Source organism: Crinia signifera, chromosome 1 (assembly GCF_055691185.1).
Source record: "Crinia signifera chromosome 1, ASM5569118v1, whole genome shotgun sequence".
Taxonomy (NCBI): Eukaryota; Metazoa; Chordata; class Amphibia; order Anura; family Myobatrachidae; genus Crinia; species Crinia signifera.
In genome coordinates this window covers 185,333,444-185,356,096 of record NC_139217.1, presented here as the reverse complement: position 1 = coordinate 185,356,096, position 22,653 = coordinate 185,333,444, and the positions used below count along the sequence as shown (strand labels likewise).

At 42.3% G+C, this 22,653-nt stretch overlaps 1 protein-coding gene across 1 annotated transcript in view; it reads right to left on the bottom strand.

The window, feature by feature from the left end:
• Window positions 1-871: 871 nt before the first annotated feature.
• The window catches only part of UBE2D3 (ubiquitin conjugating enzyme E2 D3), a 38,929-nt gene continuing 17,147 nt past the window's right edge, over window positions 872-22,653 (bottom strand). The window contains exons 3-7 of the mRNA XM_083179014.1: window positions 19,927-19,958; window positions 8,420-8,497; window positions 6,469-6,574; window positions 4,800-4,893; window positions 872-2,413 (exon numbers count right to left, since the gene is read on the bottom strand). Coding sequence (XP_083035140.1) covers window positions 2,368-2,413; window positions 4,800-4,893; window positions 6,469-6,574; window positions 8,420-8,497; window positions 19,927-19,958 — 356 coding nt within the window. The 3' untranslated portion in view covers window positions 872-2,367. The remainder of the gene's footprint in view (window positions 2,414-4,799; window positions 4,894-6,468; window positions 6,575-8,419; window positions 8,498-19,926; window positions 19,959-22,653) is intronic.

Below are 22,653 nucleotides of genomic sequence, written 5' to 3'. Positions count from 1 at the left end.
CACAATAATGCACATTGTGTAGATGCACACATCATTAAGGCATCAGACAATTAACATACTAGCATTTTGGTTGTGTTTGTGCATGGAGATAAGCCAGAGTGCAAGAACATACACTATATCCACATCGAAGGGCTTAATTTTGCTACCTGTTCTTATTCCAAGTGCACAACACTATTATACTTATACTATTGTCAGTAGGTGTTAAGGTGCTTAACACCTACTGACAATAGTAGAAGTATAATATGTGGATATAGTGTATGGTCTTGCACTCTGGCTTCTCTCCATGCACAAACACAACCAAAATGCTAATATGTTAATTGGCTGCTGCCACACGTTCAGATTTTCTGTCTGATCTATCTGGTGGGAACAAAAACCTGGAAATGTATGGGAGCATATATCAATCAAAAATTTCCTCCCAAATGCAGGAAAACAGAAAAAAAAAAAATATATGCTTAGACAGTTTAATCGTTCTGATCTAACAAATTTATCAGACTGATCACTATCTGTTTTCAAGTGTTTGGGAACAATTTTTTGATTGTCATATGCTGCTGTAACACATTTCCAGGTTTTTGCTCTAACCAGATAAATCACAGAAAATCTGTATGTGTGTATGCACCTGTAGAGGCATTTTAACATAAAAGGTGGACCATAAGTCACATGAACACAGCCCCTTAAAAACATTCACAATAACAGCGCCTCAAAAAAAAAAAAAAAAAAAAAAAAAAAAGCTTAACATTCCAATATGTATTCACATTATTGAATTTAGCATTTGATTTATTACACAACTTCAGGTGGCGCTACTAAGCCTGGTCTGTGCTTAGAAGACCCATATTTTTAGTATTAGTTACAACAAAAATTGAAAAAAACTAAATGGCACATACAGCTTTTTATTGTGAAATGAAAAAAGAAAAAATTAAATTACTGCTTTTATTCATAAATCACCTAAATATTAAACTTCTTGTTTACAATAAAATATGTATTTTGTAAACTGCAGAGAAAAAAATTCATTCAATCTAATGAACATCCCACAAAAATAAAATAAGTCACTTAAACAAGTTCACGACCCCACTCCCACAGGCGGCAGACAAGCAGGATTTAGTCGTGTAGAATATGTCCATGTGAGCCTTCACCACTAAGTCCAGATAATACCAAACTGCAAGTGAGCTGATGGCTATCCCAGCTAAATATCACACAAATCAGAAAAATGCAATAATTCATAAGATACTAAGTAGGCTCAAACTGCTATAAGTGATCATGTTTACGCAGCAATCCCTACCCTGACCAGTCTAATACTGGAACTTCTGCACACAATGGGCAATAGGCTGATTCGGCATCACATACCAAGTAGATCAACACTCTTCGATAAAGACAGGAAAAGGGTTATGTTGTCCTGAAACTATACACTATCATTGATGTGCAAAAACAAAAATCCAAACTTTATATACACAGATTTGATTTTACAGAGAATTAATGTAACATTGATTAATTCAGGCAGCTAACACATTGGTTTATGCAACTTTATTGAAGAAACAAAAAAAAAATAAAAAATAAAAAGCTATTAGTTGATCAGTCATCCATTGACGCTTGAATCATTTTATTCAGTGCTATATTAACAGTGTTTTGGAAGACAGATTAACTAATAGTCCAGTCGCAAAAAAAGAAAAAAAAAAAAAAATGAATAAAATGAAAAATTACAAAAACGTTTGATCTCATTTTTTGTTATTCAATGGGGGTTTCACCTTCCAATTCGTCATGTTTATTGACATGCATAAAATACATTTCTGTTCTGCCACTATATAAATTTCAACACCAACTCTCCAATCAAAACATTTTATGAGCATAGAGTACATCATGAAGTATTAAACATCTGGAGGGTTTGACCAAAGTATCCATGGCAATTCCACATTCCTGTATCCTACGATGATACACAATTCTGTATTTTTTATATTATTGTTGCCTATCTTCCCCCGCCCAACCCCAAATAAAGGCGCTAATCTTCAACATTTCAAGGAGAAATGAAGGATGAGTTTAGTCTCATAACCAAGTTACAGTGAAGACGTCGGCCACGTTTTAACACATGCTCCGTTTGATATTATGAATCTTGGGCAATTGTATTCTGGCAACTACTTGACAGTCTAGAGCAGTTTCTGTCCAATGCTGAGCTAAAAAAGTCTTCCCATGTGAGCATGTGCATGAAGGGAGGCAGCACAAAATAAACCCAAAATAAGAATGAGGGGGAAAATAAAAATAAAAAGGTGGGGTGGAGGAATAGAAGGGAAGGTAGATGAGGTCTGAAAGGAAGGGGGGAAAAAACAGTAATTTAAAGTTTATTCCAGCTATAATGCAGGTGTTGACTTGAAGGTAGCATCACATAGCATACTTCTGAGTCCATTCCCGGGCTATTCTGTTGTACCTGAAAAAAAAAAAAAAAAAAAAACATTATAAATAAACACAAATGTGATACCTATGCACTTTATATCCAAGTTGTGTGTCTATAACTAGCTAAAGAAACCAAATCAATGTATACATACTTAAAGGGCCAAAAAGAAAGACCAAAATTACCCAGAACATCAATCATGCAGATTAGTGAAACATCTCTGCCCATTAAGAATGATGTGAGTGTTATAAGATGGAGACCTGTTCCTTCAGAGGAGGAATGGGGATACTTCTCAACCAGGGGAAGAATCCAGATAGAGAGTGCAGCCATACACAATCTTCATCATGTACAGATATCTGCTGTGTGTCAGGCTGCCTGAAAGCCTGTCAACCTGGAAATGTTTTTAACAAATGTATATGCCAAGCATTCAACCAGAAGCAGACTTTGGTTGAAAGGAGAGTGGCCAGTGCCGGGATACCAGAATTTGGCCCTGAAAACAAAGACACATGGATTTTGGGATTTGGGATTGGATTGGGTAAATCTAATACTGGGCAGCACTAAAAACCTGCTCAGACACTGCCCAGTGGCAATGGTTTGTGTAAAAAAAAAAAAAAAACCACAGAAAGTTCAGGTTTGCCTTTTAACTAAGGAGGCCAATTTAATAGTTGGGTCATTTCACATCAAATATACAATTTCCACACCAAAATGTACACTGGATATGAATTTATATGCCTTTAAACTGTAATATAATGAAAAATTTGCTAACATTTTTAAAACTGCATTAGAAGCTCACCTAATTGAGCTAGAGGATGGGCAAAGTCTCATTTGAATCTGTATGGGCTTTTAACTTTTATTGCAACATACTGTGTTAAAATATAAGTCAAGGATTTATAAAAAGGGAAAATTATATATAATAGGAGAAGACTGCGTCACTCGGGACTGGTTCAATAACAAACAACTCATAGCAAGACTATTATCTACATGGGACAGCATTGCCTGTACTTATACTGAAGGCACCGGGCAATAAGTTTCCTTCTGGAGTTGAGTGCCAGCGTTTTTGCAATATATATATATATATATATATATATATATATATATATATATATATATATATATATATATATATATATATATATATATATATATATATATCTATCTATCTATCTATCTATCTATCTATCTATCTATCTATCTATCTATCTATCTATCTATCTATCTATCTATCTATCTATCTATCTATCTATCTATCTATCTATCTATCTATCTATCTATCTATCTATCTATCTATCTATCTATCTATCTATATCTATATCTATATCTATATCTATATCTATATCTATATCTATATCTATATCTATATCTATATCTATCTATTTTTTTTTTTTGGAAGCACTACTATGCGCCTGAGATTTTTTTTTAGATTAGATTAAAGTTTAACATACTGCCATTACATATACAAGCCCATAAATCAGTGTCTATCAAAATAAGTGAATATGAAACTACATCTCTCACATGCAAACACAGAAGGTATCAGACTAGCTATCAAAACTTTTGCATCAAGTGGGCTTACTAGTCAAATTATAAATTGAGAGAACACAAAACCAAAACTAGAGGAAAAAAAAAAACTGACAGTTTCTAGTATATAAAAAACAGACTACCTGTTGGTATACCTTTACTTCATGCTGCTACAGACTACACTACAATCAATCACTTGCCAAAATATTTACAGTAAGAACTTGCCTCAGGAATTGTTACAAATATCACAAAAACACTAACTAGCAAATAGTTATATTGATTGGGAAGTATCAGAATTGTAGGCATGCAACTCATACAAAAATTATTCATGAACAGACGTTAAAGTTAATGCCAACTTATACTATAAAGTTCAGAGACCATTAAAGCAATGAAAAGCTACAATTAAAAAGGTTATATTGGCCATGTAATACAATACAAAAACATAACACTAACAAGCACATTACCACAATGCATACAATGTGAAAAAAAGACCTTTGCAAGGCTTTAGTAAGACTTCTGAAAACCACAAAAAAAAAAAAAAAAACGACAAGACACACCGACATTCACTGGTCAGTGAAAGGTTTGGCCATGCAGCAGTGTCATATGCTAATCATAAAACCAAACTGGCCACCAGATTAAGTGCAGGACAGTAAATGCCGATATTACCAATCCATGCACTCAACTTGCAGTCTTCCTTAAAAAGGAACTCTTACCCTACAACATAGCGTATTTTTCTGTCCATTCTCTTGCTAGCCTATTGTACCTAATAAAATACATCTTTTGGAAAGTGATCAAGTAACACATAGGGATAAAATAAAAATGCATGGTTCAGGAAATGACAACCCCCCCCCCCCCCCTCCCCTTTCTAAAGCAGTTACCAAAATATTTATATAGCCCTCATACTTACTTTTCCCTATCTGTTTTGTAGATCCGTGCAATCTCTGGCACTAATGGGTCATCTGGGTTTGGGTCACATAACAGTGAACAAATTGACAAAAGAACTGCAAGAGGAGAACACTTGTCAACACAGGATCACTAAAAATCACCAAGAAATCATTTCTGTTGTATTTAAATTTGCAAATGTACAGGTTAACAGATTTGCACAAGCCTGGCTTACTTCCCACGGTTAGGAAATAAAATTGTGATCGGACAATGTTTACGAAGGGAGATTAACAACCCCAAGCATCCTCCTGTCACCAATCACAAATAACAGGATAGCTAAAGATTTTTTTCTGCATAGGACATGAGCAGTACACAACTTCCTGCTGCGCTTTTTCCTGTAAGTTTTAAAGTTGCCATAGGATCTTTACAATTAATTACTGAGCAGACTGCTCTAGATTCTAAACCTAGTGGTCATACTGGTTAAATTGTAAATCCACCATCAGCACTGACTCAAACTGCAAAGAACACATGCAGCATCCAGTGACAATCAACCTTGTGATCTATGGGGCTGTATTCAAATATTTTTATGCTGGTAGCGACTAGAGGTCACCCAATGGAGCTAATACAATATAGCTCTGCTTGGACAAATCTGGCTGCCAGTGTCCCTTTTGTCTGGTCTCACACCGGGGTGGCAAGCTGACCTACATGAAGTCACCTGGGACATGTCGGTGCCCATCGATTAGTTGAGATTAGCCATTATGCACAGCTAATCCCAACCTTCGTAAATACAAAATTATAAATTGAGTATTGCCCAGCGATCTTCCAAGGCTTTAAACAGGGGATAGGGCATGATCAACTCAATACAGACCTATTTATTTTGCCAGTAGACCTATCTTTGCAGACTCTTGAAGTAGAAAGTGATTGTTAGGTTTGCAACAGTGGACAAAATGGAGCCTTCATGTATGTAAAGGAAATGCTAAACCTACATAAACACTAACATGATGGCTATCAAGTTTGGGAACAAGTATTCAAAATATATACACTTTACAATTGGAAAACATTGATTAAACAAACCAACAGAGGTAGGAGGGCCCTGCTCGCAAGCTTACAATCTATAGGGATAATAGGAGGCATAAATGAGGATAGAATTCCATAGCAGTCCCACCAGATTACAAGACAGTCCTGGTGGGATGCAATCAGACATGACTGCTACCGGAGGTTATGTGGGGGTTCTGGAATATAAGCTTGCCTAAAGAGGTGAGTTTTCAGGGAAAGCTTGAAAGTTTGGAGGCTAGAGAGTCTTAATATGTTTGGAAGGGCATTCCATAGGGTGGGTGCTGCCCCCCCCAAAAATGCTGTAAGTGTGAGCAAATAATGAGTGCGGATGGGAGACGCAGATCTTGTGATAGGTTAATAGTTCCTGTGATAGCAGTGTTTGAGTATATTAGCAATATTAAAATATTGCACTAATTTAAGATATAACTTCTGCTTGAAACAGCCTGTAACCATGGCAATAACCCAAACTGCACACTGCCCACATTTGTTCAGTGCCACAGATATGCATTACTGATGTTTTGACATGCAATTTCAGGAAGGCATTTTCTTTAATATTCCAGAAGGCTGTAGTTAGACATTTAATATTTTGGACTTTTAAAAAAAGGTGCAACAAACTCTAAACCATTTGTCATACTCACCCTTAGAAATAGTTAAAGCTGGGGACCACTGTGATCTGAGAATATCAAGACAAATGCTGCCATTGCTGTTAATATTTGGATGGTAGATTCTTGTTGTAAATGCAACCTGTTAAAAGCAAACACAAATGTAGGTTACTACAACACTGGTGAATATATATTGCACAAGTCTTAAGGTACATACACATTGTGCAATTTATTTTCTGATTTTGACTATAAAGTCAAATCAAAACTCAATTTGCACAATGTGTATACAGCTTGGGATGTTTATGCATGCCCCCCATGAAATCAGCTTTGGGGTGAAACAAAACATAAACAGACTGTAAACACTATAGTCAAAATTGGCTTGCTTACAATCTAGTGTTGAGGTGTACACACTGAGATTTCACTTTCTATTCAACCCCTATTCGATCTGGGTTGGTGTCTGGATCTAGGGTTGGTTACAGTGATTACATTCAATTTTGACTATGTACTACAGATCTGTACTATATAGTCTTGCCTGCCAAGACTATTTTTCTATTTGATTTACACAACACGGGAGCGCGCATTTGGATCAAATCTGCATCAAATGCAGGAAAACCATTAGATTTTTCTTCTATAAACAAAACCAAAAAGAAAAATAGTGCATATCTTGCCGTATGTACCCTCTACTAGAGTATAGCCAAAATCTCATGTAAATAGTCAAGATTGTATGGTTCTGGGGCGTTTAAAATGGTTTTGCATAAACAAGAATGAACTGTTGAGAACTTAACCAAGTTGTATTTCAAGACCTAAAGAGTAGGAATCAAAACTGTGCCAATGGTTATTTGGCAGTGGTCCAGTGTCTCTTCCAGCTGCCAGAATGAAAAGTTCAGCATTAGATGGTTGTAATGTCATGGTCCAAGGCTGCAATCCAAGAAAACAAACACATTTCATCCCAGAGACCCTGCAACTTAAGGCCCAAATTTCAGCTGAAAGCCACTCAAAACAGCAAGTTTTAAAGCTCAAAGCTGCCCGGTGTGTATGGCCTAGCAATGAGTGCTCCTGCATCCTCACTGGGAAAGCCGTTCATTTGCTGGTATTACCAGCAGATGAGCGGCTTTGAGGATGGCCTTGCATAGCGCAAATAGCTATGCAAAGCAGTCTTCACCGCACCCCCCGACAACTCTGATCACTCTTGGAAATAACCACATCTACACTCGCCAGTGATCTGGCTCCATTATGCCTTTAACATGACCTACATTGTTATTTCATACTGCAGGCTACCTGGTTCAATCTTTAAGATACAGGAAATTGGACAACCTAGGCAGAGCCTCACACCCCTATACCACTTTTACACCAGAACTTCCGGGTCGCACCTGGGTTTTTGGACTCACCTCTAACCCGGATGAGACCTGGCAGTTCCACTTCACAATAGCGAAGGCAGGACCTGAGCCAGAGCTTGGAGATATGACCTTTCCAAGCACTGGGAAACCTGACACCAATCGACAAGCCAAGCACCTGAGAAAGCTGTTGGGCTGCCCCCCAACCTCCATGCACCCCCAGCTTTTTTCTGTGAGGTGAATGGACGCGCACACAGGTACCTCCTCACAGCCTCCACTGCTGTCTGCATAGTGCAGCAGAGGCTGTACTCTGCCCCTGCCCAACCGCTGGACTGACCGCAGATCTCCCCATTTACATGCCCCTGACTCCAGCAATGCACCGTAACCGATCCTGAGCGTTTGCTGGGTCGCACACCCGGGGAACAGGACCTGGGTTTTTTTTTTTTTTTACCCCATTTACACCAAGCCCTGGCCTGGAGCGGCAATAACCCATGTCAAGGCTCTGGTGTAACAGGGGGGTACTAGACAAGACCCAGATTGCCCTGGCAATATCCCAAGTCAGGGGTTCTGTAAAGTGTTTTTATACAATGGCTTTAAACTGTGCTATACTAACGAAAGTATAGTTTTACAAGGCTAAATATAAATTAACCTACTTTGGGAGGTTTGAAGGGGTAATCTGTTGGGAAATGAATGGTCAGGAAAAAAACACCGCCTTGATATGGACTGTCATTCTGAAAAAAAAGAAAAAGTATTGTTAAAATACAAATAGTATACCATAGGGTATTGTAAGCATACATTAATGTGGTGTGAAAGACTGACAAGAGTTCATCTACAAAATGAGATCGGTATTCACACGATTAAAACAGGTGCATCTGGGAGGGCGTCCTGTGACCACCATGGACTCAAAGTAAGGGATTTATCAAGGTTAGATCATAAATCCTATTTTTTTTTTTTTAATATTTATTTTTATTGAATTTTTCTGCATTACACAAAATCAATTTTGAAAAACAAACAAAAACAAGACAGAACAAAAAAAACATACAATAAATTAAGAGGAGGGGATATAAAGGACAGAGTATAAATGGGGGTATGGATCACATGTCAGGTATTGGACAATATTCACAGATTTTACACATATCATGGTAAATTAATCAATAGGGGTATGTACACTATGACTTGTTAGGTACCTCAGTATAGGCTCATGAGGAGTGACCTTACAGCCAATTATAGCAGCATATACCGATCGGACGTGAGATTCAGCTAGGGGAATGCAGGACAGACAAGTCGCATGGCGTACTCGAGGTGCAGGGTTGACCTATGGATTCCCTATACTCGCCCCACCTGCGCCACTTTGTGTGTATCGACGAGGCGGACGATGAATATGGACAGCTAGCAGATTCAAAGAGAAAATGATTGTGAATTCTGTTTTCAATGGACTTGAGAGTGGGTATAGAAGTTGACTTCCACATTTGAGATATAGAAGCTTTGGCTGCTATCAATATATGACCCAGGAGGTAGTGGTCATCAGATTTCTGATCCCCAGGGAGATGATGAAATAGGGCCAGCAGGGGGCTCATGCAGACTTGTCTGTGTAACACCTTTGATATAAGACCGAACACCTCCCGCCACAGGGGCTGCAGGGCCGGGCATGTCCAGAAAACATGAAAAATATCTCCCACCATGCCGCAATTCCTCCAACAATAAGGAGAGACATTAAGCCAGAACTTATGCAATATTGCAGGGGTAAGATATGCTCTATGCAGCAATTTGTAGAACATTTCGGAGTGGTTGACGTTTTTGGATATTCTAAAGCAGGAGTGGGTGATTTGTGACCAGATTTCTTCAGTAAATGTGTTGGGCATATCCCTCTCCCATTTAATTTGTGAGGGAAATGAAACTTCCCTTTCTCCTCTATTAAATATCGGTACCATTTAGAAATTCCCCCCCGATCCGAACGAGACATGAAAAGAAACGTGAGAATTTTAGGGAATTTATGTTGCCGAGGAGGTTTGGGAGTGAAGCTATGAAACCAGTGCCGTATTTGCAGGTATTTAAAGAAGTCTTGCTTTGGTATACAAAATTGTGTCTGGAGGTGGGAAAAGGGGACCAGATCACCGTTAGAAAGAATATCTTGAAGGGATGAGATGCCTAAGTCAGGCCATGTATTGATATTTAAATTGGGGATCAGCTGTGCTATAGCTTGTAATGATAGTTGGGGGCAGGGTAGGGTAGTTGCTTCATTAGCTAAGACCAGTTTGTGCCAAAATGAGATGGTCGTCTGGATAGCTTTACACTGACTGATCCCAGGGGGGACCGCTACGTGTGGTAGCCACAGCACATCTGGTAGAGTTAGGGGAAGTGTAACAGCTTGTTCCATAATTACCCACGGTTTAGGGTTGTCTTTCTGGAACCAATCCCTGGCCTGGGCAAATATGCATGCCATGTGGTATTTCTCTAGGTCGGGGTATGCCACCCCTCCCCCAGTTTTAGCGGTAATTAAGGTTGATTTTGCTATTTTGGGTTTTGCACCCCTCCAGACATAACTGGATATAAGTCTGTTAAATTTGTTGTATATAGCCTTAGGAAGGGGTCGTGGGATAGTTCGAAACAAATACATTAATTTGGGCAATAGCATCATCTTAACTGCGGCTATACGTCCCACCCAGGACACCTCCTGCATCATCCATTCTTTAGTAAGCTGCTCAAATGCTCTATAGAGGGGCTCATAGTTGCAAGTAATCAAGTCCGTATCTCTAGAGAGATTAACACCCAGATATTTCAGTGATTTGGATTGCCAGGCATATTTGTAAGAGTTTGTTAGATATTTGAGTGTGGCATCTCCGATATTGAATGGGAGAGCCTCCGTCTTAGTGGTATTAAGCTTGTAGTAGGATACTCTGGAGTATAGGTCTAGAATTGAGTGCACCTGGGGTAGGGAGGCTTCTGGCTCAAGGAGGCACAGCAGGATGTCGTCTGCAAACAAGCAGATCTTATGGGATAGGCCCCCTATCACCGGACCAGCGATCGCATTCTCAGACCTAATCCGCTCAGCCAGAGGCTCAATGGCCAGAGCAAAAATCAAAGGGGATAGTGGACAACCTTGGCGGGTGCCATTTGATATATGAAACTTGGATGAGTTACATCCATTGGCAAAAACTTTAGCGGATGGGGAGGAATATAGAGCCATTATAGAGTCAAGAATTTTATCTTTAAATCCGAACCGACGCAGGGTTGCTTGCATATATTCCCAGTGAAGCCTGTCAAAAGCCTTCTCTGCGTCAAGGGACAAGGTCAACAGTGGCAATTTCTGGGCTTGACAATGTTCAATAATGTTGATAACTCTACGGGTATTGTCTGACGCCTGCCTACCCAACACAAAACCAACCTGGTCTGGGTTAATCAGACTTGGTAACAAGGGAAAGATCCGGTTCGCTATCATTTTAGCAAATAGTTTAATGTCCGTGTTCAATAAAGCGATAGGCCGATAATTTTGGACAGCTGTGGGCGGTTTGCCCGGCTTAAGGATAGTTATTACTCGGGCCTCTAACATTTCATCGGGGAAGCAGGCGTCAGAGGAGGCTTTATTAAAAACTGGCAGAAGGACTGGGGCAAGGGTGTTTTTAAATTTCTTGTAGAAATTTGAGGGGTATCCATCAGGCCCTGGGGCCTTGTCGGGTGGGAGGGAATCGATAGCTGTCTCAACTTCCCCTAAGGTCCAGGGAGCACTAAGCGTTGCACAAGTATCGCTGCCAATGGATGGGAGGGGTAGCCCCCTGAGAAAGTTGTCTATATCCACCTTGGCTGGTTGGGGCGTATTAGGATCATCTTTCAAGTTATATAATTGCGAGTAGTACTCAGCAAATGCATCGGCGATGCCAACTGGGTCAAATACCTTAGCTCCCTTAGGAGGTGTGTATAGCATGTATTCTTTCCTTTGCTCTACAACCTCGTAGTTTACGCGCCAAGAGACGACCGGCTCTGTTACTGTGAACATAATATTTTTGCTTAAGGCACTGTAATTTGCGGTGGACTTCGGTGAGGGAGAATGTGTTGACCTTGTCCCTAGCCATGAGAAGCTGACGATAAAGGGCCCCATTGGAGGGGTCTATTTTATGTGCCTCCTCTAGTTTGGCTGCCTCTCTTTCTGCCGACGCAAATCTCTGCCCCCATTCCCTTTTGAGTCTAGCGGCAATTTGAATTGCAGACCCCCTAGTTACAGCCTTTAGTGTGCACCAATGTGTAAAGGTAGATGTATCTTTGGGCCGATTAGTTTCCAGAAATACATCTAGGGACTCCTGAATGACCTGCTGTGCCTCCGGTCGAGCAAGAAGCTGTGCACTCAGCCTCCAAGAGCCAGGGGTGATTGACCGTTCACTAACTTCCCATACCAGCAAGAGCGGGGAGTGGTCTGACCAAGTAATTGGTAATATATCTATTTTACTGATGGAGGGTAATGTCCATCTATCGACTAAAGCATAATCAATCCTAGAGTAGGATCTATGGACATGGGAGTAAAATGTAAAATCTTTAGTTGTGGGGTGCTTAGTTCTCCAGGCGTCATATAGTTCATATTCAGCGAGGAGTTGACGGAACTGGGTTGAAGATTTTTCAGTATGACCCGATGTGGGTCCTCTAGTGTGATGGGATTTATCAGTTTTAGGGTCCAGTACCATATTAAAGTCACCGAGGATTAATAGGGCACCTCTAACATGCTTCTGGAGGGTATTACAGAATTTCCTGCAGTACGAGATTTGTTTGGTATTCGGAGCATAACAAGATACTATGGTAGTGTCTACATTATCCAGCTGACCTACTAAGATCAAAAAGCGTCCCTCCGGGTCTGCAAATTGAGTAGATAGCTTAAAGGGGCAGTGTTGGGAAAATAAAATGGCTACCCCAGCTTTCTTAGATGGTGCATTTGCTGTATAACAATGGGGGTACCTGTTAGTGAAAAGGGGGGGATTTTGGCGTTGAAAGTGGGTTTCTTGCACTGCTACCACATTTGCCTTAAGTTTATGAAAGTAATTTAATGCTACTTTACGTTTATGGGGTGAGTTTAACCCCTTAGCATTTATAGATATTATTTTAACCATGTCTGATAGTTAAGATATGAAACATACACGCTGAGATAAACATATAAAGCTTAGAGACCTGACATGTATAGAGAAACACATATCTACTTTAAAAAAAAAAAAAAAAAAAAACAGGGAAAAGACAGAACAGAACTGACCTCTCTTGAGGCCACGACCAGACGCCATGAAGTGGCGGCTGTGTATAACAGAGGGGGTAGTGGACAATGTCCTACCATCCTGCACAATATCACAACATAAATGTAACGGTTGTAAACAGTATTTTCGAAGATTAACTTGAGAAAGGAATATCGCAGACCATTGAGCCCAAACTATATATTACAGGGAAATATTAACTGTTCGATTAAGAGCCCACATTTAAGCATAGATCGGGCATCAGTGGTAAGGGGCCAAACAGGTATAACAATGCAATAAAGCCTTTAGTGATGAGCTCCAGTACATCTTATATATGACCATTGCAGATAGCGTTATCCTACATAACCTTGTAATAGAGACAGTGCGGATAAACAGACCCGAGTAGCGTCATACAGGGAAATATTAACAATACCCATAAAAACAAGAACCCAGGGGTTAATGATGACCTAAAAAAAGCTTTGTTGATAACTGCATAGTCAAGAGAAACTTTTCAGTAAATGAGTGTAAAATGGGTAAATGTAATAAAGAACACAACAAGTATAACCTTACGATACAACTCTGTAATTAGAACTCTCACCCAGCCGTAGACCAGTCCTGCTGAAGCCAACGGCCAGGAGAGGTCCCAGGGGCAAAGCCTGCAATGTTCCATGAGCCAAGTAGTTTGACTCCTTCCTCTGTGTCGTTAATAATCACAGTGGAACCTTCTCGTGAAACTAAGAGTTTTGTTGGGAAAGCCCACCGATAAGGAATGTTAGCTTTCCGAAGAGCCTGCGTAATGGGTTGGAATGAGCGCCTCTTGAGTAGCGTAGCCGGGGACAAGTCTCCAAAGAGTTGAAGCTCTCCAAGGGTGGCCGAGGTATCAGATGATGGTCTGGCAGCTTTCAATATAGACTATTTTATATGAAAGTAATGCAGCCTCATTAGAACGTCCCGGGGGGCACTATCCGGAGCCAACTTGGCCTTAGGGACTCTGTGTATACGATCTATTAGTAAATCTGCGGACGAGGCTTGGGGCACAAGCTTCTTAAACACATCTACTGCATAATCATGTAGGCTGCTATTGGACACCGATTCGGGAACCCCACGCAGTTTCAGATTATTTCGACGGGATCTGTCCTCGAGATCCGCCACTTTGTCACGTAACATCCGCACCTCACTTGTAAGTGCATCATGCGAGTCCAAAAGTCCATTATGCGACCCCACCACCTCCTCCATTTTTGTTTCTAAGTGATTAGTGCGATCCCCAAGATCGTCAATGGAGGCTTGGCACTCCTGGAGAGTGGCACGAAATTCCATCGCTACTTCTTCCTTAAAACGTGACAGTAACATCTTCATAGTCCCGACAGTGAGTGCGTCCGTGTCTGACCTCTTCCGACGTAAGCACGCGGCTAGGTGGAGAGGCAGCAGCCATTTGTGCTAGAGATGGCGGATCGGCAGTGTCAGGCGGAGCACTACTTTTCTTAGGTCTAGGGGGCTGTGGGGACGGTTTGAAGAAGGAGACTTGAGGGATTGTCTTAGGGACTTTGGTCCGCTTAGGAGGCATATTAGGAAATAACAGTAGACAGAGAGGGTATTCTCAGATATGTTAGACAATGAAGTGAAGGCTCCACTAGTATGGATACTGTTATAGCATCCTGTTGAAGGGATGGATGGTAGGATGGCAAATCAGCATCATAGCTGCATTGCTAGTGAACAGGGTGTAGTTATTGACACCTGTGGTCTTCTATGAGGACCCTGCAGTGGGAGAGGACAAGCTATGCACAAAGTCTCCCACACTGACTTTCTGTGTTTGTATGCTGGCAGGCTATACACAATATGGCCACTGCTGGCAGGCTTTCTGAGGGGGGACCCAGATCACCCAGAATCACACAAAGGGTTCCAGGGGTCACTGTATGAGAGGACCCTGGGTTGATGTGGGGGCCTGTGGTCAGCAGAAGTGCAGTATTTGCAGAGGAGAAGTGTAAGATCTCCTCTGCCCCAACCAAGATGGCCGCCGCTTGTCTGTAAGTTTTTATGCAGGGCTTGAAAAGGGGATAAATGCTTGGAAGCTGGACTTACCAAGCGGGTCCCCGCTCCACAGGTACCTGGAGGTGATTGGGGAGAGCCTGGTGAAGCGCTGGGTGTTGATTTAGGGGCTCCGGCGATGTCGCGCGCCGCGGAGCCCGATTTCCGGCAGCAGCCCCAAATCTAGGTCCCGGCTCCGGAGTCGCGGGTAGGCCGCAATCTGCAGAAACCTATAAATAGGCCTCCCGACTCCGCTGCCGCCCGCGACCTGTCACCGGAGGGGAGAGGAGGCTCAGGGGGTCCCACAGCAGTCCGTGGAGAGAGTGTGGGCACCAGAAATCTGTGTTTTATTGAGGGTCCTGCCGGAGCTCCTGTAAAGTGCTTCTGCTCCCTATAGCCGCTAGGCCACGCCCCATAAATCCTATTTTTTTCCTCCAGTAGAAGCACAGGACTACACACTGAGACATCCTAAAGCAGTCTCCCTCAAAGGTGGGGGGACGCTCCTGGACGTTTCTACCACATTGGCTGAACAGCTGTTTTTGCATTGGCTGATGCAAAGTGCCCCTGCTGGCTGCCCAGGAAGCACCCACAGACCTGGAGGAATGCACTGTTACTCCACTTGGAGGAGTGAGCTGTGCCGACAGGTAGGCCTGCCTAATGGGCATGAAAAAGCCACCTGGCCAGAGACTGTTTGGAAGCGGGAAGGACAGCCATGCTTACTGGCATTAGAGAACAAACAAGGCTTTCTGAATCACCGTAGTCCTGTGTAAATAAATCCACAAAGCTCTAACCACATCAAGAGAAACCTCAACATCTGAGGCCCCTCGAAAAAGAAGGAACTACAATTTCCTGGTTAAGGTGGAACTTTGAGACCCCTTTAGGAAAGGGGAAGATTAGAAAGGGGGACCTCCATGACAGGACAAAGTGCGATGGTCAGAGACCCTGAGAGCAGAGAAAATTGCCAAAAAAAAAATCACTTTCCAAGAAAGCCATCTCAGATCCACATCTTCTAGTGCAGGGGTAGGCGAGTAATTTTAAATTGAATCTGGATATTTCTAATTATTTTGATCGAGGTCAACAAAATCAAATATCGGTAATGTAATTAATAACAAAGGGGGGGGGGGGGGGGGGGTACACACCAGAATTAGGGCTCAATTCCATCAATCTGGATCCAATTCCGACCGATTGGATGCATATTTGCATATTGTATGTAGATTGTGCATGTTTTTGCATGTTTAGATCCAATTCCGATCCGCGTCCCCGCTGTCGTTTTACAGATCCTACCTGCTGCAAGTAGGATCTGCAAAAGATCCATTCAACTGGATACAGACTCAGATTGGATTGGGATCAGATTGGATGCAGATCGTGTGCTCCAACAAATCGTACGACCATCACACAATCTGCTAACAATCTACTAACAATCAGGATCGTTCTGGTGTGTACCAGGCCAAAGTTTTACTTTGGTGCCGAAACTTACACTACACTAAAAAGTATGTATGTTTCAGCACCAAAGTAATCTAGACCAGGGGCGGCCAGACTTTTGGGACTATTTGTAATCTACCAGTGTTTTCCCCTGTGCAAAATATTCCCTGCAATACACCCCTTACACACTTCACATTACACACAGTTTGAGCCAAAGCGCACATTATGACACATGGCAATTGTGGCATTGTCAGACTGGATCTTCACCAGGAATCCTAGTATGAGGTGCTTCGAAGAGCCTGAATATGTGTCTAGCCCCCCTCCCCCTTACAGGCTCAAGGCTTTATCACGCAGCGGGCCCGGTATCTCGCTGCGCTCAGGATTCCGACCGCTGGGATTGTAACTGAGGAAGCACAACCCCCAGCGAAACGGCCGTCTGTCCTGACCTAAGCCGCACTAGGGGCTCATTCCTACACTCTGCCGTATTTAACGGCAATTAGCAGATCCAGACCATAAGGAGACTGGTACAGCTGACAGGTAAGCGGCGGTAACCGCTACTGTATTTGTACATTTATATTGGCGCACTGCTGACTGCTCTGATTGTTACAAATTGCAAAAAATACAGCAGATCTGAGCACACTCTCTCTCTCTGCTCCCCACCTTGTGGGATCTTGCTCTCTACTCATGCAGACAGGTGGCAGGTGTCGCTCATCTGCTATCAATGCTTCAGCAGACAAGCACATAGCAGAAAGCAGCACACCTACCCCCGAGAGTAAGACGCCTCCTATATCTCTCTCTATATACACCTACCTACTTACTATTAGGGGCACTCTCATCTCTGACAGGTACAGAATTCACTTAACCCTGCACTGACCAGATTACAACAGGGTATTTGATCTACCTAAAAGACAGCAGATGCCCCATTTTTGCTCCTTCTGACACTCTGTACATACAGAAAAGAAAGAATATCACTGACCGCTCACTGACTTTCAGGGAACCAGTACGGTTGCGAAAGCCAGCAGCAGCTTCAGTGATCTTTACCACTGTGAGTGTCACCTATTTATACTTACATTGTGAGCACCTATACCCTGCATCTTTGTTTGAGCAGTTACCGTCACAACCCTATACCCAGCACCAGTAACAAGATTTACGGCAACAAAAATATACAGCCACAATCATTACAAGTATATTGCCACAATCATTACAAGTATATTGCCAATTTCTGGACTGCACCAGAACAGGACTATTCCTCTCTGGTCACAATACTGTTTATATATATATATATTTCGCTAGCTTCATCCAGATAATAATAGGAACCTCAATATATTGAAAAGCAGACACTAAGTACAGCTGTCTGCATTGCTCATACTAGTGCTCCCCAAAATCTGGTAATTTCAGGAGTCTACAAAATCCATAGGAAAAGTACACAATTATTCTATAAAATTACCCGTACTCGACCTATGATATCTATGTTTGGTGTTGTATGTCTGTTAATTTGTATTTTAAATTATTAAAAGCTAAATTTTACAGTCACTTCTTGTTAAATACCTTTGACAATTTAAATGAGTGCCCCCAAATAAAAGAGTACTTTTTCTCTTCTACTTTGGTACTTATAATAACTCTCAGGGGAGCACCGCCACGTCACTACCTACCATACTACAGGTGGATTATCAAACTCAATTTTGGTATTACACAGATTCAAAGCCGATGCATGTATATTTGTAAAACATCTCAGTGTCACTTGTGCTCAGGTCACATCCCTCCCCCTTTCCCCGCAAAAAATATTGTAACTGCATCCCCTGAAATATAGCTCTCAACTCCAGGACATTGATGGGAAGATAGTGTGGTTGCCAAAGGCCATGGAACAATCGGTAGTTGATACTACCCCACAACCTGAGGCAGGCATCGGTGATGATTAAGGTCAGGTTTGGGATCCAAAACTGACGACCCTGCAACAGGTTGGACCTTCGCAACCACCATTGAGGGAAATCCAAACATCCTGGGATAGAGTAATCATCTGACTCCTCAGGAGAACAGTGTGATCCTCAACTGTCCAGCTACTGCAGGAGAGGAGAAAGTCACATAGAACCAGAAGAGAGGTATAGGGGAGAGTTAATCAGAGAGAGGTATAGGGGAGTGTTAATCAGCAGCCTCTATCTTAGTCAACCATCTTCCCTTAGGTGCCAAACCAGCAGGGGCTCAGCCTGAGTAAAATGTCCCTGGTGGACTAGTGGATGGGCGAGTTTTCAAACCCCCACTGCACCTGCCTCCCTGCAGTCTCCCTCCCGCAAGAGGGGATCGCCACTGGCTGCAGCTCCCTGCGCAGCAGACAGCCACGCTTACCTGCCCAGAAGTAGAGGGCGGCTAGCAGGATCCCGCCCGATGACACTGGTTACGTTCTGGAGCTCCAGCGACTGTCCGCAGTGGAAGCCATCTGCACCAGTTCACACTCAGAGTGGGTGAGGTGACTGGTTGCGGGATGAGGAGATGGCCATGGTGGAGATAGAGCATGCTGAAGCTCATTTCAGTTGGCTGCCCAACGTTTGGACAAGCCTGTGAAATACTGGGAAAATATAGGCTGGTCAGATGACAAATTGAACTCATGGCTGCAATACACACCATGATTGGGAGAAGGTCACTGCACGTGACCCCAAATACACCATAAAACAATGGAGTTTTGAGGTGGGAACATCATGGTGAGGAGCCGTTTTCTCAGCATACAGTACTAAAATACTTCATGAATAGAAATCTGCTACTATCTACCAGGATGCTGAAGATGAAACAAGGGTGGACATTTCAACAAGACAATGAGCCCAAACACAGCCAAGGACACTCAATTGTCAGAAAAATAAAGCTTCTAGAATACTTTTGCCCTGTATCATGTCACAAGTCAAACCATAGTTGCCCATTAATTAAGTTATTTGCATGTGGTAGATAGCATGGATTGTTGCCAACATTTGGTGAAAACAAAGCTTCTAATATCCCTTTTACAAATAGATTTACCAAGAAATTTGGTTTTCAATACTTGTTTTATCTGTTGTATATTAAGGGGGGTATTCAATCTGATGGTCACAGCAGTCGAGCTTGCTCGACCGCCGTGACCCAGTCCCGTTCAGCTCGACCTGCCGGGGAGTGAAAAGGGGGCATGGCCGCAAGTTGCGGCCAGGAAGAGGTGAGCTGCAGCTAGTCACTTCCTGGCAGAACGAGCCCGACAGCTGGTGATGTTGGGCTCGTTCTGCCGAGAAACACTGCTCATTGCTGTCCGAGAAGACAGCATTGAATAGGGCCCGGCAACCGCTCGCCGGGGATTGAATATCCCCCTAAAACTCAATTGAAACACGCATTTGTCAAAAAAAAAAAAAACACACACACAACAATTTAAGGAAACATAAGACACTTATTTAAGCCAAATATAGACCATACAATACAGGTAGGACAACTCATGCAAAAAGGACATTTAAAAGAAACATTTCCAGGGAGTTATATTTGCCATATTGCTAAGTACTTACAGGGCCCATAATTGTTGCTTGCCAATGAAACACTGCAAAGACAAAGAAAATTTCTTAGCAACAATAACATGTTTAGGGTGGAGAATTGCACATAATATTTCCTTTAAAGATATTGTATAAATTAGTCTACAATCCTTAGCACTGTTTATTTACTTCCATTGGTGCTTCCCATTGAAGGCCATTGTAAAAACACTACATGCACCAAATGGAGACCCGGGGAAGTATTCAATCCCCGCCACTATTTCTGACAGGGGAAATAGCGGCAGGTGCCTATTCAATGCCTGCCTCTCCCCCCCCCCCCCCCCCCCCGACAGCTTTGAAGAAGCTCGTTTTGCCAAGAACGAGCCGCGGATTGCGGAGATCATGGCCGGATCTCGATCCGCTGCCCTTTCTTGTGGACATGCCCCATTTTCAGCAGTCGGGATGTGGAATACCACCTTCCGAATAGTCGAGTAGGCCGAGAACGGGACAGGGTCACTACAGTTAGGACAGTCTTGATCCGGGATTGAATATCCCCCTTAAGACATTTTATTAATATTGCACTTATGCTGCAGCACTGAATTCATTCCAGTGGCCATCAAATTGAGTAGGACAAAATACTGCTTATACCCCTTTCACATCGCCGACACGTTTAAAAAACCGGTATTTTAAAACGGTAATTAAAACGGGTCAGAGCCATAACATTGCCGCAGATTACCGTTTTAAATACCGGTTAAGTCTCATTCAACATAGCAGTCAAACCGTTTCAACCCGAACACGTTTCAAGCCAGAGTGTCAACATTGCCTGTCATTTTAAAGGTGACAGCCTATCACTGCTCTGTAGCTTGTGTTGTTTGCCTGAAATACTGTTTCACACACATTGTACACATTCACATTGCTCAAAAAAACGGCAAGGAACCGTGTAGGACTCTGCTTTTTACACGGTTCGAAATACCAGTTAACTTTAAATGGTAAATCGGCTCTGGTGCATTCACAGTGCAGGCTTAAACGTTTTAAAATGAAAAAAAAAAAAAAAAAAAACGGCAATTTACCGTTTTAAAAGTGCGATGTGAAAGGGGTATTAGTCATGGACTGTAGTGTAAAAGTGTCCTCAATGCTGGAAACTGGGAGATTAACCACCATTGTGAGGGTTAAAGTCTTATAAAACTGCTCCTCCACAAAAGGTATGAATTGTACAAGATCTCTCAAGGTGCCCTGTGTTATATCAGGTTAAAGCACATTACTAGTAGATTCTTTAATAACTCTGCTGTGGGGTGAGGTATCACCATATGTTAATATGGAGACTCAGGCAACAACTTAAATGCTATGTTCCTAAAACCAACTGTTAATGCTACCTTCTAATCTGCAGGTATTATTAGCACACTAAAAAGAGGCCACATCAATTTGAGAATAACACAACCATGAAATAAAGTTTCTGGTCTAAAATTAGGTAGGTTGTTTACATCAGATAAACATTTGTACCTAGTACTTCCGAGCAGAATTACCACTGAATAGAGTCTTGCCACAATGCTTAAAAAAGGTGCCATATCATGCAATACACTTTTACATTACACTACAGAAAGTCACTCCCAACATATGCTTGCAAAGTATAGACTTCACAGTAGTTAGCATGCGCTCTGACTGGTCTTCATCTTTGTAGCACCGTACATAAAAAGGTGTTACATTCACTGTATCATTACTCAATTACAATAGTGTTCCCGCCAGGCTTCTTTTGCAGGGCGCCGCACCCTGCCCTTCCCCGCTGCTGTCAATGTCATATATTAGTGCTACTGTCCTGGTACCCCTGCCTACATACATTCAGTTAGAACAGAATACCACAATGTGAAGTGCAGCGATGTTATCGAGCAGATATTGCAATTTATTGAAAAGTGCCTTTAAGTCATTATTGCAGCTTATAGTAAAGCTCCAGACAAATATTCTGGGTAGTAAGTAATTTTAAAAAATGCACAACCAGTTATGGTGTGTACACTATCGATTTGGCTTACGATGCGATTAGATCGCATCGCACGGCAGCATGTGATCTGCATACAATTTTGGGTACTTATGAGTTATCTGGGCGCCCGATTTTTTGATTGTATGCCTTAAGTTAAGGCATACAATCAGATGCCGCATCGCATGCGACCATCGGATGCGATGACCCGATTTTTCCATAGGAATCAATGTTAAAATGGACTGAGTCCATTTTAACATGGAATTCAATGGGAAAAAGGGGTCCTTTTCATACCCCTACTATCCAAGTGGGCATGGAGTTGGATATAAACCTGTGGCGAGCGTAGCGAGCCACCAGCGTGGCGGGCGAAGCGAGCCCCGCGAGGGGACGGTATTCTGTGTCCCCTCACGGGGCTCGCTACGCTCGCCACGCTTCGGGCTCGGTGGCTCGCTACAGGTTTATATCCAACTCCATGCCCACTTGGATAGTAGGGGTATGAAAAGGACCCCTTTTTCCCATTGAATTCCATGTTAAAACTCAGTCCATTTTAACATTGATTCCTATGGAAAAATCGGGTCATCGCATCGCATCCGATGGTCGCATGCGATGCGATGTGCCCGATCCGACTTAGAAATCGGGCGCCCGGATAACTCATAAGTACCCAATTTTGACTATATAGTGCAGATCTGCACTATATATAGTTTATGCAGCCAAGACTTTCTGCCTGAGATACAGGAGCACAAGGGTTAAAACCGATGCGATTTTGACTAGTGTCAAAATCTCATGCACATTGTACA